Below are 17114 nucleotides of genomic sequence, written 5' to 3' on the forward strand. Positions count from 1 at the left end.
TGGGTCGGCGACACGCGGGGGTCGATGACCGCGACGGGAGCGGGGACAGCCCCTGCTCGCGGCCGTGGGGCTCGGGACGCCACCGGCACGCGTGGCCGTGGGGTGTCGCCGGCCGGGAGGTCCCACGCAGCCGCCCCGCCGCTCCACTCGACGCGGGGACGACCCGGCCGCGACCCCCACGCAGCAGCCGGGCCGAGGCCCCGCGCCGCCCCGCGGTTGAACAAGACCCCAGTGCAGGGGCTCCGCAGGAAGGGCGCCGTGCCCTCCGCGGCCGGTACCGGCGGGGGCCGCCCTCCGCCCCTGCCCCCGGGCGGGACCGCGGGGGAAGGGTCCTCCGTGGGGGTGAAGGGTTCCCCGCACCGCGGGGCCGGGGCTGCTTTAACGTGCCCATGTGCTCGGCGCGGCCTCCCCGGCCCCGCTGCCGGTTAAGGTGGCCCGTGGGGCCGGGCAGAGCCTCCCCCCACCCCCGGCAGGGCCGGGGTCCCGGTCACACGGTTCAGGGCAGGGGGGTCACGCCGGTCCCGCCGGGGCACCTCGCTGTCCCCCAGCCCGGGGCCAGGCAGGGGCCACCCCCCTCGAGTCCACCTTAACGGGGCCGGTGCTCCGGCGGTGTTTGTACACAGTGCGCACAGCCCGCCTGCCCGCACCCTGCCCGCTCCCAGGGCCCGGGGGTCCCTCCTCCATCACACCCCCAACCCCAGCCCAGCCTCACGGGCGCGGGTGGGGCGACCTGCAGCTCCACGGGGGCACCAGCCCTGCAGGAGCAGAGCCGGGGACACCCCCCACCCTGGCACCCCTGGGCTGAGTTGGGGGACAGGAGCCAGTGACAGCGCAGGGACAGGGCTGGGATGCTCCGTTTATTGAGGTGATGCTGTGTGTCGCCCAGGGGGCAGCACCAAGGCACGGTGGCGCTGGGGGTGCGCAGGGACCCCCCGGGGAAGCAGCACCACGGTGGGATGGCAGCAACGGGTCCCTCAGACCTTGCCAGGGTCCTCCTTCAGCGTCACCGTCTGGTTGAACACCAGCTGGGGAGAGAGAGGCAGAGGGTCAGCACTGAGCCACACAGTGGGCAGGGAGAGCTCCCCAGCCCCCTCCCCAGGGCTCACCTTCCCCTCCTCACTGTCGGGATCCACGGAGAAGTAGCCCAGTCGCTCAAACTGGAATTTGTCGAAGGGCCGTGCGGAGAGGACAGAGCTGTCGACCAGGGCGTTGCGGACCACCCGCAGGGAATCCTGGCAGGGGGAGGCAGCTCAGCTGGCACCCCAGGCCCCTCTGCCCCAGCCCCGCTCCCCCCACCAGACATCACAGGGCCCTGCCCAGGGAGGGTAGGGGTCGCATGGAAGTGGGTGGCTCTGGCATGGGTGCAGGAGGTCCTCAGCTCCCCCTACCAGGCCTGTAAGCCCGGTTCCTGCTGCTACTCACAGGGTTGAGGTCACTCAGAAAGCCACCAGGTACCTCCGATGGGTCCTCGGGATTTTTGTGCAAAAACCTGCCAAGAGATGGAGTCTTGTCCCAAAGCTGCCAGGCGAGGGGACGTGCTGCCCCATGGCAGCTATGTGGCAGCAGATCATGGGACCCCACAGCAGAATCTTCACCACCAAAGAGCCAGGCAGACCACAGCAGAACTGGCTGTTATGTGGCCACGCTGCTGCTCTGGCAGCGCCCAGCGTGCGCCTGCACCTCTGCAGGAAACCATGTACTCACAGCCGCTCGTAGAGCCGCACTTCACACACCAGTGGCTCCGACACCCAGTGGATGAAAGCTTTGGGCTTCTCTGCCACGTCTGACTTGGTGCAGGTCACCTCCAGCTCAATCACATGCCCGCTGGCGTCCTGGATGAGAGAAGACAAGCCGCCAGACAGGGGTCAGGCAGCAGTCCCATCCCGCAGGGCAGCCCTGGGGCCAAACCACCAGTCCCCCAGGTCAGGACAACCTTGCTTGGTCATGTCCTGACATCTCACAGCCCAACCTCATGTCACCTGTGCCCAGAGCCACTCACCTTGATGATGTTCTGGACAGCAATGACATAGCCAGCATGGCGCAGCCCCACTGGCTGCCCAGGGGCCAAGCGCTTGTAGCCCTTATCCACCTCCTGCAAGAGAGTTCATGACTGCACAAGGGGTCCCAGCACAGGCGCTGGGTCCCCCTCCAGCAGGTCTCTGTCCCCACAGCTGTGTGCCCCCACCCAGCGCAGGGATCAGTGCACGCAGGGCTGTCTGAACTCCCGTGTTGCTGCGGAGCATTCCCCAGCGTACAGGCCACGTGTGAGCACTGTCGGTTGGATGCATCCCAGCCAGGCTGGGGGCATTTCCCCGGTGCCCATCAAAGCTTCTGGCATGTTTGGGAGTTGCAGTTGGGTGCCTGACAGCCACCTGTGCCCTGGGCAGCACCAGTGCCGCTCCCAGGCTCCTGCTGCCTGAGCCGCAGCTCCCAGGAGTGCGGGCCGTACAGCCCAGTGGGTCCAGCTCACCTCCCTGAAGTCCGTCTCCTCGATGTAGATGGTGGGCTGGAGGGGCACTTTGTGAAAACCCCGGCTCTCATCAGCTGGAAAGTTGGGCACAAGGACCTCAAGTGCCTGGGAAGAAAGAGGGGGTGAAAGCTGACCTTGGGGAAACCCACTCCCACCCCAGCCCGTGGCAGTCTCACCTTCGGGGCAGGAAAGTTGGTGATGGTGACCTTGAGGGGCTCCAGGACGGCCATGGCACGGGGGGCCTGCTCGTTCAGCACTTCCCGTGCACACGCCTCCAGCAGATGCGGCTCCATCGTTGCCTGGGCGACTGTCACACCGACCTGCAGGACAGCCTGCTGTCACCACACCAGCCAGAGGACGCATCCACCCACCACATCCCATCCTGTCCCCAGCACCTACCCGGGCACAGAAGTTGTTGATGGCCTCGGGGGGGAAGCCTCGCCGGCGCAGGGCTGTCAGCGTGAAGAGCCGCGGGTCATCCCAGTCCCTGAGAAAACACGGGTGTGACAGCCAGGCGTGACCCGGGCAGGACCCACCCTGGCTGCTGGCTCCACTCCTACCTCACAGCACCCGTCTCCACCAGCCGGATGATTTTCCTCTTGGAGACGACGGTGTAGAGCAGGTTCAGGCGCCCGTACTCCCACTGCACAGGGCAGTAGACATCGAGCGCGTTGCACAGCCAGAAGTAGGAGGAACGTCTGCAAGGGAGGCACAGACACAGCCCCACACCCCGCACAGCCTCTCAGAACTTTGGCAGCTGCTCCCCCCGAGAGCTGCCAGCCCTGGGCCGTGCTGTGCATGGTGCTCACCTGGCCTGGAACTCCTTGGTGCAGAGGGAGTGGGTGATGTGCTCGATAGAGTCACAGAGGCAGTGTGTGTAGTCATATGTGGGGTAGATGCACCTGCAAGGCAGACAGAGTCAGCGCTGGGGTGCTGCTCCCCTCCTGAGAGCCCTCCTGCTCCCAGGAGACACTGGCAAACCCCTGCCACGTGTGCTGGGACGCTGCAGACCCTCCCTACCACTTGTCTCCGGTGCGGTGGTGCGGAGTGAACTTAACACGGTAGGCGACAGGGTCCATCTTCCCATCCTCCATGATTAGCTTCATCCGCAGCGTGGCCTCCCCTTCCCCAAACTTGCCCTTGCGCATGTCCTGTGGAACAGGGGGAAGCTGTCAGCTCAGCTACAGACCCGCGCCCCACGGGCACGCAGCCTGCCCCCAGCCAGGGGTACCTCGAAGAGCAGGAGCGACTCCTCCACAGGCCGGTCCCGCCACGGTGAGGGCGGTGGGTTGTGGCCTTTAATTTCCTCGACCTTCTGATGGCAGACATATGCATGGCCCCTGTGAGGGACACATATGGTTACCAGATGTGAGCAGCTCATCCCCTCACAATGAAGAGCCCCAGCCATGGTGTGGGATATCCTCACCATCCCCACGGCATTGGCACCACTACAGAACACTCACCGGCGGATGAGCTCCAGGGCCCAGGTGTAGAGCTGGTCAAAGTAATCTGAGGCGTGGGTCACCGCATAGGGCTGATACCCTGTGGGGACATGGTGACAGAGCGGGTCGTAGCCACCCCCTTGGCCCGGCAGCAGGACTTGCATGCAGGGATGTCCCCAGCAGTGCCTGGCCTGATCCTGCCCTCCCCAGCCTGAGCTGTACCCAGCCACTCCACCATCTCCCGGATAGCTGTGAAGTACTTCTCCTCCTCCTTCTCGGGGTTGGTGTCATCGTAGCGCAGGAAGCAAATGCCACTGTTGGCCTGGAGATGAGGGGACAGTGACCACCCGCTCCCCGAAGGAGACAGGGGCCAGGGGGAGCTGCCAGTGGGGCCTTGGTGCTCCTCACCTTGGCGTAGCCAAAGTTGAAGTTGATGGCCTTGGCATGGCCGATGTGCAGGATCCCATTGGGCTCAGGAGGGAACCGTGTCCGCACCTGCAGGGGTGGTAGGGGACACACCTGTTCTGCGGCAGGAGACTCTTCCCGCTCCCCGGCAGTGGGGGCAAGGACACGAGCCCCCTCTAAACCCCCAGGCCCCTCTGTGCCAGCAGAGTGCCACCTCTTGCCAAGCCTCCTTGCCGCCCCACCAGCCTGGCTGGAGCTTGACACAGCAAAGCCACCCTCGCAAGGGACCACAGGGCTGGGGCCTCACCTGCCCACCCGTGACTGCCAGGTGCTGCTTCAGCAGGGCCATGGTGTTGGGTGTCACCACATAGCCCTCGGTCTTGTAGTTCTCTCCTGTGGGCAGATGACGCTCAGGGCTGCAGCATTGCCCAAACCGAGCCGAGCCCAGCAGCCCGCAGGGAAGGACGAGGGGCCAGACTGGTCCTCTGCAGCACAGAGAACTGGGACCGGGCACAGAGCCCCACATGTGGCAGCAGCTCCTCGCACTCACCCGGCTTGTGGAACTTGAGAGCTTCTCCCCGCAGCTGCTCCAGCAGTGACCGTGTCTCTGTGCCCACCTCACCTGCGAGGAGGGGGCGCTGAGCAGGGGCCGGACCTCAGGGCTGGGGAAGCTGCCCACAGGAGGACAATCTCTTACCGTTCTCCACCACAGCCGCCTTCTGCTTCTCTGCTGGGGCTGGCCGGGCCTTCGCAGCCTGCAGAGACCAGCACAGCACCCTGAGTGCCCAGCCCCGGTGTGCACCTTCCCCTCCTGGCTCAGCCTGCTGCCCCCAGCCCTCCCTTGGACCCGTGCCGGCGGGTAGGCCCACAGCAGCTGTTTGGGATCCTGCCCAGACACTCAGCAGGGAAATGCCATCCCAGTTCCCAGCCTCCCTCTCTGTATCACCTTTGGTTTCTTTTCCAGGTCAGCTTCTGTCTTTGGCCCCAGCAAATGCAGCACCTGGGAAACAGAGATGCAGACAGGAACACAAAAAGCTCCCGGTGCCCCAAGGCCTGAAGGTGGCCCTGTCCAGCTGTCACACCCCTCACCCTGCCCACACCTGCCCAGGACAGGCTGTCCCCAGTGCCGACCCTCCCACTGGACAGGTCAGCAGGTCTCATGCCAGGCACAGCACCGACAGGTGACACCACCTGACCCGCTGCACTCATACCCACCTGCAGGTCCACCTCATTCTTGATGGTCTTCCCGTCTGCCCACCGCAGCCGGCTCCGCGCCTCCCCTGCACACAGGGCACCCCGTGGGTGAGGGGCACGGGCCAGCCCTGGGGGCTTCAGCTGCTGCCGCTGACACTGTGGCCAGCGGCTGGAGGCGGCCAGTGGCCCAGGGCTGTCCCTGGCGCAGGGCACCACAGGCAGCTGCCACCCACAGCCCTGCTTGCGCCAGGGACATCACGGGACGCGTCCCCTGTGTCAGGTGGGCTGCAGCACTGTGATGCTGCAGCTGCGGCCGGGGCAGCACATGGCAAAGGGCTCGCTCTCGGGATCGGGGAGAGCAGGCAGCGCCAGGCGGGGGCTGCCCCATGCCCCACACTCACCCATCAGCAGCCCCATGTTGAAGCGGTAGCGCTCCGCCAGCAGCTCCGCTCGGTGCTCGCTGATCACAGCCTCCACCTGGGAAGCAAGACAGGGATGTGGGGACAGGATAAAAAAGATTCATTCATGTTTCCCAGTTTGAATACTTTTGAAAATCCCTGGGCAAGAAATTCCAAAGTAAGAAAAAACATCAATTGATTGCTCTATCTCTGTATATTTCCATACACTTGACTGATGTTTGTCAAGTCTTACAGTGGCCCAGGCTGGCCAGAGAGGTGGTGGATGTCTCATCCCTGGGGACATCCCAGGCCAGGCTGGACGGGGCTCTGAGCAACCTGAGCTGGTGAAGATGTCCCTGCTCATGGCAGTGGGGGCACTGGGGGAGCTGGGAAGGTCCCTTCAACACAAACCATTCTGTGATTCTATGATTCAGCCCATCCCATCCCCACTCACCGCCTCCTCGATCTGCTCGGGGGTGACACACACCCCCACGCCGCAGGCCTGCTCAAAATCCGCCGTGTCCAGGGGCTCCAGGGGGTGGGTCCTCACATACTCCAGGGCAGCTGCGGACAGATGGGGGGTGAGGAGCGGGGCCACCCCGTCCCCGCAGGGGCCAGGGGCTCCCGGGGCCGCTCGGTACCACTGAGCTGCAGGTCGGTGAGGATCTCCCTGCGGACGATGTAGCCGACGAGGAAGCCAAGGTGCTTCGGGTCCCTGAGGCGGGCGGCTGCATTGTACAGCAGCGTCCCGGTGGCTTTGTCCAGGGCCGGGCCCAGCGCGCTTCGAGCCTGCCGCCGCCGCGGGGGAGCGTCAGCGCCGGCCCGGGGCTGAGCCCCGGCCAACCGGCGGCCCCGGGACGGGGCGGGGAGGAGAGTGCCAAGGGCGGAGGGCGTTGGGCTGGGCCGGGGGAGGCGGGACCGGGGTGGAGTTCCGAGGAGGGGGTGGGGTCCCGGGGGTGATGCCGCCGCACCGGGTACCGGGGAACCAGGGGGGCAGAGCGGGCGGGGGGCGCGGCGGGCGCACCTGCAGCACGGCCTGGCGGAGCAGCGCGCTGAGCGCCCCGTTGCGCAGCGTCTCACGCGCTTTGGCCTCGCTGAGGCCGATGCCGGTAAAAAGCCCCAGCGCCTCCTCCGCCTCCTCCGCCGCCATCGGTCCCGCCGCCGCCGTCGCCATGCTGCTGCCGCCGCCACCGCCCGTCCGGGGGGCGGGGCCGCGCTCAGCCAATCGGAGTCGGGAGGGCGTGTCGACGGCACAGGTGAAACCAATCGGCAGTGAGAGAGGCTGGTCTCAGCCAATGGCATGGGGGAGCTCGGCTCCAGCTCCGCGAATAGGCGCTCAGGAGGCGGGGTCAAGAGTGCTGCCGGTTGCATCATTTAAAGAGACCGGCGACCACGGCGGCCACGTGGGGGGCGTGGCTGGAGGCGGGGCCTGGGCAAGGGCAGGCTCTAGGCCCCGCCCCTCCAGGCGCCCCGCCCCGCGGATTTTGTCCTCGCCCGGCCGCCGTAGCCGGGCCCGTCGCACGCGCGTCCCCGTATGTCCCCGGTTCCCCCAGCGTCCCCGGGGACGCTCCGTGCCCCAGGGCCCTGGGGACACACATGTCGTGGTGGTTGCCCCGTGTGTGCGGGGCCGGGCCAGCCCGGTGTCCCTCGGTGTCCCCAGGCCAGTGCTCCCCTGCAATTCCCGTTCCCCCGTGTCGTCCCAGCTCTCGTTCCCCCAGTCCTGGCTCCCCCAGCGCAGTGTCCCCCCACTCCCCCAGCCTGACGTCCCCTCCAGCCCAGCGTCCCCTGGCTTTGCTTCCCCAGTGTCCCCCAGCCCAGCGTTCCCTGGCTCCCCCAGCCCGGTGTCTCCCCAGCCTGGTGTTCTGACTCCCGCAACTCACCCACATCTCCCCCGTGTCCCCCGGCTCCCCACACCCCAGCAGCAGCAGACACAAGCGGTTGCGGAAGGAGGTTTATTGGCAACACGTAGCAGGAGGAGGCACCGTCAGGTTCCGCCAGTCAGAGCCACCGGCACAGCCAGGCGAGGCGGGTCCCGGCTCCTCTGTGGGCAAGCGGGGCACAGCGCTGGTGTCGCACAGCGCCGAGGGGACAGAGCGGTGATACAGCAGAGCCACAGCTACAGCTCCCTCTGTGCACCGCACGCTGGCTCTGTCCCCTTAGTGGCCGCCTGCTCCTTGCCCGCAGCCGGCAGAGGCTTCAGGCTATAGCGGGCACAGATGTTGGTGCCCGAGACGCTGCGGTACTCGCCCATCTCCGTACGAACGGCTTCGTTCTGGGTGATGGTGAGCAGGACGGGGACGGAGAGCGTCACCTCCTTCCGCAAGACCTGGATGCTGAGCGCCGTGCGCGGGGGGATCTTAGCGGGGAGCTGCACCTCCACGCGCTCCCGGCGGGTGCTGGATTCGCTGCGTCCTTTCTGCACCGTGAAGATGTTGGAGGCTTCCACGGTCAGCGTGAAGGCAAGCCCGGCTTTGAGGCTGGTGGCGTTGCTGAAGTGGAAGCTCTGCCAGAGCATGGTGCTGTACTCCCGGCTGCTGCTGGCCGCCAGCACCTGCTCCGACTCCGTCTCGTTCAGCCCCTCGATCTCATCCACCAGCACCTCCCGCTCTGCCTCCACACGCTTCTGCTCCCAGAGGAGACGCGCCGAGACCAGGGGCCGCCCCGGCTGCAGCGGGCGCAGGTGGGACAGCCGAGCCTGGAAGTTCAGCTCAGGTTTGTAGTCAGCGAGACGCTCGCCGGGCCATGCCAGGCAGTGCCACCCGCCCCGGCCGGGGTGCTGGTAGAGCAGCCAGACGCCTCGCTGCACCACGTGGGAGGCCACCCGGTCATTGAAGTACCCGTACGCCAAGTTGGTTTCCTCCGTCACCACCTTGAAGGCACCTTGGAAGTTGGGGCGCTCGTAGAGGGTGATCTGAGGGTCCCCCAGGTCGTGGTGCACCAGGCGCAGCGCGGAGAAGCTGTTGGGCCGCTCCACAGAGGGGTACTCACCCTCCTCAAAGACGTGCGGCTCCCCCTCATACTTGGGGTCCGTGTAGGCGATCCAGGGCTGCCCCACCACCTTCAGGGAGGCAATGCAGTTCCCAAAGTCCAGCTCATGCAGGTCGGGCACATCGCAGGTGAACTCCCGGCTCAGCCCCTCGAAGTCGGCGCGCTCATACACCGTGATCCGGTTCATGGTGCCGCGGGCGCCTGCCTCTGGAGGGCACAACCCACATCAAGTCCCTTCTTGTGGGTTCACCTGGGGGCCACGGGAAACCCGCGGGGGAAGCCTGGCCAGCAAAGAGGCCCCCTGGCACCCCCTTATCCTTCTGCCTCTCCTTTGCCGTCTCTGTGCTCTCACCGTCTGTGCTGATGGTGTCCGACACCAGCCCGCAGCTGTGCTGGTTACAAGGAGATGGCGGGGCCAGGACATGCCGCGGCACGACGCGAAGGTGATGACAGCGCTCGCCCCCGTACCCGGCCCCGCTCCGGTGACGTGGAACCAGCCAGGCCCCGCACAGCAGCCGCAACACCGGGGTGCGGGCCGGTCCCGAAGACCAGCCCTGCCGGAAAGTCCTGCTGTGCCTAGGGTGCGCAGCTCTCCAGCCTTAACGAGTCACCACCAATTATCACCCATGCTTCCGCCATGCCCGCGCTAATTATGGTGTGCGTTGCCGGTGGGGCAGGAACTGCCGGCGCGGCCCGGTGGGGTGAGAGCGTGTTGTGGCGGGATGAGCCAGTGTCCCAAGACAAGCCCCTCCGGCACCCTGGTGTCCCTGGGCGCAGGATGCAGCCCCCTGGCATGGCACTGCTGTGTCGCTGGCATAGCACTGCTGTCCCAGCCCTGCCCGAGGATGGCTGGGGCAAGGGGAGGTATTTCTTCCCCCTTGTCCCTCCACAGACAGGACACCCACAGACCTCCCAGGGCGGCCATGGCACTGGGTGCCAGCACTGGGCACGGCTTGATGCTGACTCCCAGGCAGGACACAGGGGTGGCTGGCACCCACAGCGTGCTGGGAGCCTCCTCAGGGCACGGCGAGGGTCCCTCATGGCATGGATTGGAGCTGAGCCCCCTGGAGCTGCCAGTGTGGGGTGTGGGACACATGCCCCTCCTGCTGGCACCGGGCTCAGGCAGCTCAAAGCTCTGGGGGGCAGGTCGAGCCTCTGGCTTCTCCCAGCCCTGTGCCCAGGGTCTGCCTTGTCCACCCTGTACCCATAGTCCCCCTAAGCCTGAGGTTTTCCCTGCAGCACAGCGTACGGGATGGGGAGCCCCAGAGCTGACAGGAGCAGCCCCTGTGCCAAGCTGGGGACAGCCGGGACCCCCACATCTCTGGGCTGAAACCTGCCCCTTGGGGCCAGTGCAGGGCTGGGGGAGCCCCAGTGGCGTGGGGTGACCCCATCCTGGCTGTGTGAGGTGTGCCCATCCCATGGGGGAACCTGAGTTTGGGGTACAGCCTGCGGGCACCTGCATCCTGCCATGGAGGAGGATGGAGACCCTGCTGCTCTGGCAGCCTGTTCTCCCCGAGACATTTCAAGAGAGGAACCCAGGTGTCCCCACATCCCTGAGCACTGTGTCCCAAGAGCCTTGTCCCCTGCAGGCAGGTGCCACCCCACACCTCTCCACCGCCAGTGCCCCCGTCCCCCGCCTTCAGTGCCGGGGTTGCCAGGGTCTCCCAGTTTATTGCCAGATGTCGGGGCGGTCGGGGTTACACCAGACGAACGCTACAGGAAGCGGTTAGTGAGTGGGGGGCTGCGGGAGCCATGGGTGGGGGCCAGGGAGGGGCTGTCTCGCTCGCTCCCCCGTCCCGCAGCCTCCCCGCCAGCCCCCGCGCTCCCCCCGCACCGGGGACCCCTCCCCGCAGCCGCCCCGGCCCCGCAGCCCCCAGCAACCCCCCACCTTGCCTTCGTGCACCCCCCTGCAGTGGGGCTGGCGGGCCGGGGCGGCGCGGGGGGCAGGGGACAGCGTGGGTGGGAGGCGGTGCTGGCATTATTGCTATGGCAGGCGGGAGCAGCGCGACCCTCCCCACGCTCAGATCACAGTCTCAAAGAGCGTCGCCTTCTCCTTGGGAGGCTCCGGGGCCAGCAGCTTGGCTTCTGCCTCGGGCGTCAGGTACTCCAGGTGGTGGTGGCCCCAGATCGGAGTGGTCAGGAGCTGCCAGCGCTGCGGGGACACCTTGTCAGCACCCAGGGATGGCAGCACCAGGGACTGCCTGGACCCAGCCTGGTGTATCCCCCCAGTGCACAGGGAACAGAGGGAGATTTGGGTGGGGATAGAGGTGAGACTGGGACGGGGAAGGGATTGAAATGGGATTGAGAGAGGGAGAGAGACAGCACAGGGATGGCGATAAAATGGGGACAGGGATGGGACTGAGAGGGTGATGGGATTAAGACAGTGATGTCAGCAGGGATGGGATTTGGGTGAGGCTGGCAGTGAGACAGCGATGGGGACAGGATTCTGATGGGAATGAGAGTGATGGGGACAGGAATGGGACTTGGTTGGGGATGGGGGTGACACTGGGATGGGGAAGGGATTGACATAAGATTGAGAGAGGGACAGGGATTGCATGGGGACGGGATTGAGACAGCGGTGACGACCAGGACAGGATTTAGCTGGAAGGGAGGGAGACAAGGATAGGGATGGGGACAGGGATGGGATTTGGATGGGAGTGAGGCAGTGATGTAAGCCAGGATGGAATGCAGGTGAGGCTGGGAGTGAGACAGGGATGGGGACAGGGACAGGATTTGGCTGGGGATGGGTCTGAGAAGGCAACGTGCACAGCGCTGGGATCTGGCTGGGCATGGGAGTGCGATGGGACCAAGAGGGGGACAGGGACAAGGGTGGCTGGGATGGGGCAGGGATGGCAGGAGGGCGCCCGCCGCGCTGCCCTCACCTCGCGCAGGGAGCCTTTGCAGCGCAGGAGCTTGTAGAGGACGGTGCAGGGGATGCAGAGCATGGAGGAGAGCGCCAGGACCCAGCCGATGGCGTCCCCCCACCACGGGTACACGTACGTCTTGTTGTAGGTCAGCGGCTTGTAGTTCACCACGTGGAACACGAAGATGCCCTGGGTGGAGAGAGAGGAGTGAGGTCTCGTGGGGCAAGGGGCTGGTGGCCCCAGACCACCCGCCCAAGCGTGTCAGCTCATGGCACTGCCACCCGTGTCACCCCATGGCTGCTGTGCCTGGAGCAGCCGCCTGGGGGAGCCCGGTGGCCGTGACATGGGGACATGCCAGCGCACGGTGTCCCACTCACCACGCAGACCAGCGGCGTCACCAGTGCCCAGCACCACTTCATGAAGGGCAGGGGCCGGTAGCCAATCATGCGGGCCACGTCGTCCATGAAGCGGTCAGCGCCTGTGGGGAGAGGGGCGTCAGCTGGGCGCCCCGTGGCACCCATGTCCCTTTGTGTCCCCCCTGTGTCCCCTGGCCTCACCGTAGACCCAGGCGATGACCACGCACTCCCAGAAGGCCTGCCACAGCAGCGTGATCCCGCTGGCCGAGTAGTTGTCAAAGAGCTGGAACACGTACATGCCACCCTGCCGGGACACTGCTTGTCACTGGGGCTGTGCTGGCACGGACACCTCCACGCTGGCACAGCCCTGGTGCCCCCCCGGCACGGACAGCCCATGTGCTGTGGGCACCCTGTGCTCCCACAGCACCCCCAGCCATGGGCACCCCAGTCCCGTGCAGCCCCCACCCCACACCAGACCCCCGTGGGAGGGGACATCCTGGGGTCAGGTGCGGGTGCCCGGCGTGGGGCCCGTGTCCCTGCCGCGTCCCCCACCTGTGTGACCATGGAGAGGTCAATGAGGCAGCAGACGACACAGCAGAGTGCGGCGGTGATCTCGCGGCGCAGCGAGCCGGCCCCTGGCTGGGGGAACAGGTCCAGGATGCCCGTGATGAAACCCTCCACACCGACAAACTGCGGGAGAGAGCGGGGCTCAGCGAGGGATGTGTCACCCTGTCCCATCCCCATCCCCCTGCCCGCACTGCACCTGGCTGTCCAGCCCCAGCACGAGGAGCATGACGAAGAAGAGTGTGGCCCAGAGCGGGGACAAGGGCATCAGTGTCACAGCTTTGGGGTAGGCGATGAAAGCCAGTCCAGGGCCTGTGGGAGAGCGAGCTCAGTGGTGCCACCACGCTGGGGGACACAGGGGACATGGCACCGCACCGCCCAGCACTCACCAGACTCAGCCACCTTGGAGATGTCCACGCCCTGCTCAGAGGCCATGAAGCCCAGCACGGAGAAGACAACAAAGCCGGAGAAGAAGCTGGTGGAGCTGTTGATCACGGCCAGGATGTAGGCGTCCCTGCAGGCAGAGCGGGTCAGGGGGTGCTGGGGGGACCGAGGGGGACATCCCGCAGCCAGCACGGCCCTACCTGTAGCAGTTGTTGTGGAAGCGGTTGTAGCTGCCCAGTGCGGTCAGGGCACCCAGCCCAATGGCGTAGGAGAAGAAGATCTGGGTGCCAGCATCGATCCAGACCTGGAGCACGAGGGAGGGTGTTGGGGGTGGGGAGGGTGCTGGGGGGTGCCCAGCGCTCACCCCGCTCCTGCTGCCCCTGCTGCCCTCACCTGCGCCTCGGCCAGCTTGGACCAGTCGGGTTTCAGGTAGTAGACGATGCCACCCAGTGCCCCAGGCAGCGTCACCCCATGGACCAGCAGCAGGATGAGGACCACATAGGGGAAGAGCGCCGTGAAGTAGACAATCTATGGGGGAGCAGGTGTTAGTGAGACCCCCCAGGCCAGGGCTGGGGCTCTCCATCACACACTGCTGGTGTCCCAGTGGGGCCATGACTTGGGGGTGTCCCCAGTGGCTGGTGGCACCTCCCAGACAGACGTGGGACAAGGGGTCCTGCACCCAAGGGCTGCGGCACGGGCGGGCAGGAGCTGGCAGTGCCGTGTACCGCAGTCCCATCCCCACACGCCAGCGGTCCCAACCTGTATCCCCCCCCACCATCACCTTCCCTGTTGATTTGACTCCCTTCCAGATGCAGAAGTAGACAATGACCCAGGTGGTGACCAAGCAGAGGATCATCTGCCAGTTCATCTCCCCCGGCTCGCTGAGGTCCCCCGAGAGCCGCAGCACCTTGTTTCTGCAGAGCGGAGCCATGCTGAGCGCTGGCACGACCCCCCGGCCCTGCACAGCTCCCCCAGCCCCACACTCACTCCCAAAACTCAATGACGGGCGAGCGCTTGTTGGCCAGGTCAGCACAGGTCAAGTTGGAGGGCCCGATGACGGCGCTGGCGTTGACGGTGATGTTTTGGCAGAGCTCGAGGTGGAAGAGCTCGGTGCACTGGTCGGTGTTCCAGGAGTGGCCACAGGTGGCCCAGGGCAGGGTGTCTGTCAGTGAGTGCACCAGGTAGAAGAGCCCCCACACCAGGATCATGATGTAGTAGGAGTTGCAGAAGAAGACGATCACCATAGAGGCGAGGCCCAGACCTGCGGCATGGGGAGGTCAGAGCCCACGGGCACCCATGGGTGCCAGGCAGCCCCCAGGGGAGCCGGCAGGGTGGGGGAGCCGACAGCTTGGGGTGGGATGGGGGCTGCTGGCAGGGACAGGGCAGGACATGGGGTGTCGGTAGGGACACAGGGATCTGGCAGCCCAGGGTAGGACGGGAGGAGCCGGCAGGGACAGGACGGGACCGGATAAGCTGACAGCCATGGCTAGGATGGGGTGGGGACAGCCGACAGCATCGCACAGGGCAGGAGTGACAGGGGGGAGTTTGTGGGGCACGGCACAGGGAAGCCGGCACGACGCTGCCGCGGTGGGGATCCGGCAGCCCCCGGGGAAGCCGGCAGCAGGCAGGGAAGCCGGCAGCACGTAGGCAGGGAGGGAGCCCCGGGGGCAGGTGGGGACAGGCACGGCAGCGCAGGGTGGCACAGGGCACCGGTGCAGGCAACCGCCACCCTTGGCTGGGGTGCAGGGAGGCAGCGGGACGGGGAACAAGGTGCACGGGAGCGGGCAGGGCGTGGGCAGGGCGCCGGCAGGCTGCGGGCAGACGGTGCCTCGGGCAGGGTGCCGGCAGGGTGCTGCCAGCCACGTGTGGGGTGCTGGGGGGGGCCCTGTCAGGGTGCTGGGGCCACAGGCAGGCTGCAAGAGGCCACGGGCAGGGCGCAGGCAGGGCGCAGGCAGGGCACATGCAAGGTGCAGGCAGGGTGCGGCGTTACCCTTGAAGAGGGGGGCGATGTTCCAGGCAGCGATGCCCCCCTGCTTCATGAACTGCCCCAGGGCCACCTCCAAGAAGAAGACAGGGATGCCGCCCACGAAGACGATGAGCAGGTAGGGGATGAGGAAGACGCCTGGGGCAAGGGGGGGTGACACGGGGCAAGTTCAGCCGCCGTCGCCCCCCCCGGCCCCCCCTTCCCTCCCCGCACCGCCCGCCTGGGCGCAGCGAATGGCGAAGGCGCCTCCGCGCCCTCCCCTCGCCGCCGATGTAGGTCAGGGCAGGCAGGTGGCAGGGGACCCCCCATGGACCCTCATCCCGGTGGGTGACACCAGACACCCGTGGAGTGGCTCACAAGCCACAGAGGTGTCTCCTTGCCCTGGGAAGGCGCGGGGTGGGCTGACCCACTGTTGGGTGACCCCCTCACACGCAGTGGAGTGGAAAACAGGGTGCTCCAGCGTGCCGTGGGGTACCCCCCCAACACTGTTGCGCACCCCCTGCGTGGGGCAGGCACGGGGCTCACCTCCGCCGTTCTTGTAGCACAGGTAGGGGAAGCGCCAGACGTTGCCCAGCCCCACAGCGAAACCCACGCAGGACATGATGAAATCCATCTGCCGGGTCCATGTCTCCCGCTCGGGGGCGGCCGCTTTCGGGGGGCCGGGGGGTCCCACCAGTGGCGCCGTCACCGCCCGCTCCTCGCCTGCCGTGGGGGGCTCCGTGCCCTCCGCCTCCCCGCGGGCCTCTGCTGAGACGGGGGGGGGACCCACGCTGCCGTCACGCGCGCCCGTGGGGGTGCGGAGGGTGGGGGGGAAAAGCGCGGGGGGCCGCGCTTTTCCCCCCCACCCGCGCACCCCACTCCGCGCGTGGGTGCGTGACGTCAGATGTCAGGCCGGTGCGTGACGTCACAATGCAGAGCAGTGACTCACCCCGCGGCGGCGGGAGGGGGCGCAACGCGGTCGCGCGTGGCCGTGGGTGTCCCCGTTCTGCCCCCCCGCACCCTCATCCTTCCCCGGTGCTCCCCGCTTACCGGAGCCCGCGGGGGCAGCGGCGGCGGCGGCGGTGGCGTCGCGTCTCGGGGCGGCGGGCGGCTGCGGGGCGGCCGTGTCGGCGGGGACGGGGGTCATGTCGCGGGGGGCCGGGGAGCGGGGGCGGGTCGGGGGCGGCTCCGTGGCCGGGGGGGGCTCAGAAGCAATCCACGAAGCACTTGAAGGTGAGTCGGAAGAACCTCATTGAGGGCGGCGGGGCGCGGCGGGGCGGGCCGGGCCGGGCGGGCGGCTCAGAGCCGGGCTGCGGGGCCGGCGCCGCGCGGCCGCTCCGGGGCTCTCTGCGCCGCGGCACCGGGCGGCGGCGGAGGCAGCGACCGGCCGCACCGCCCCCCGAGCCCGATTGGACGCGCCGCCCGCCCGCGGCTTGACGGGACTTGCAGTCCCGCCGCAACCGGCACCGGCAGCGGGGGGCGAGGCGGGGGCAGCGGGGCAGAGGGCGCACGGCAGGGAACCAAGAGACGGGGCACAGCAGGGAACGGGGCGTCACCGGGGATACCCCCGTCACTAGGGACACCGGGCGAGAAGGCACAGCGCGGACAGCGGGGTAGGGGGCGCTCCAGCGGGCACTCGCAGCCGCGGCACAGCAGCCGGCACCGGGACACACCGGGCGGTGAGGCACCGGGACTCGCAGTCGGGGCGCGCCAGCACCAGGGGACACTGGGCACTGGGACTCGCAGTCCTACCGCATCGCTAGCAGGGCACACTGCAAGGCACCGGGACGGGCAGTCCTGCCCACCAGCACCGGGACACACCAGGCACTGTGGTGGCAGGACTGCACTGGGTGACACTGGGCAATGGGGTGCAGCAGGGAGTCCACACACCAAGGTGCATTGGGGGATAGCAGGGTGCACCCGGCAGCAGGGAACACTGAGAGACACCCAGCACTGAGGGACACCAGGGGCACCCTGCGGGGACAGGGAGCTGTAGGGTGCACTGCCAGGGGACCTGAGGGGGACAGTGGACTGCAAGGAGCACTTGGGGACACAGACCTGTAGAATGCCCCAGCGCACCAGGGGA

General features: G+C 67.2%; 3 protein-coding genes across 4 annotated transcripts; all 3 read right to left on the minus strand.

Annotated features, from left to right (window-relative positions):
* Positions 1-836: 836 nt before the first annotated feature.
* QARS1 (glutaminyl-tRNA synthetase 1) lies at positions 837-7314 on the minus strand. The gene is made up of 24 exons (XM_082060211.1): positions 6934-7314; positions 6551-6698; positions 6364-6473; positions 5913-5988; positions 5533-5597; positions 5264-5317; positions 5015-5072; positions 4868-4939; positions 4625-4710; positions 4321-4407; positions 4135-4234; positions 3934-4012; positions 3702-3810; positions 3491-3621; positions 3280-3372; positions 3031-3168; positions 2870-2957; positions 2647-2790; positions 2471-2575; positions 2000-2092; positions 1705-1832; positions 1423-1489; positions 1107-1232; positions 837-1025 (listed from the first exon to the last, which is right to left on the minus strand). Exons 1-24 carry the CDS (start codon positions 7081-7083, stop codon positions 975-977), a joined length of 2358 nt encoding a protein of 785 aa, XP_081916337.1. The 5' UTR covers positions 7084-7314; the 3' UTR covers positions 837-974.
* A 541-nt stretch (positions 7315-7855) lies between these two features.
* Positions 7856-10378, minus strand: LOC309443377 (epidermal differentiation-specific protein-like). Its single transcript, XM_082060278.1, has 2 exons — positions 9250-10378; positions 7856-9104 (listed from the first exon to the last, which is right to left on the minus strand). The coding sequence occupies exon 2, from the start codon at positions 9082-9084 to the stop codon at positions 8026-8028; it is 1059 nt and encodes a 352-aa protein (XP_081916404.1). The 5' UTR covers positions 9085-9104; positions 9250-10378; the 3' UTR covers positions 7856-8025.
* Positions 10379-10575: 197 nt separating this feature from the next.
* SLC6A8 (solute carrier family 6 member 8) lies at positions 10576-16384 on the minus strand. 2 transcript variants are annotated; one of them, XM_082060260.1, is made up of 14 exons: positions 16079-16384; positions 15575-15796; positions 15056-15187; positions 14053-14326; positions 13847-13979; positions 13459-13593; positions 13266-13369; positions 13071-13195; positions 12881-12993; positions 12670-12807; positions 12319-12421; positions 12139-12239; positions 11780-11950; positions 10576-11049 (listed from the first exon to the last, which is right to left on the minus strand). In XM_082060260.1, exons 1-14 carry the CDS (start codon positions 16173-16175, stop codon positions 10918-10920), a joined length of 1980 nt encoding a protein of 659 aa, XP_081916386.1. In that variant the 5' UTR covers positions 16176-16384; the 3' UTR covers positions 10576-10917. The 2 variants fall into 2 exon arrangements, with proteins under 2 accessions (XP_081916386.1, XP_081916387.1); XM_082060261.1 differs by having other exon boundaries at positions 15575-15793; positions 16079-16383.
* Between the last annotated feature and the right edge of the window lie 730 nt (positions 16385-17114).

Source organism: Streptopelia decaocto, assembly GCF_964273445.1.
Source record: "Streptopelia decaocto genome assembly, chromosome: 8".
Classification (NCBI taxonomy): Eukaryota; Metazoa; Chordata; class Aves; order Columbiformes; family Columbidae; genus Streptopelia; species Streptopelia decaocto.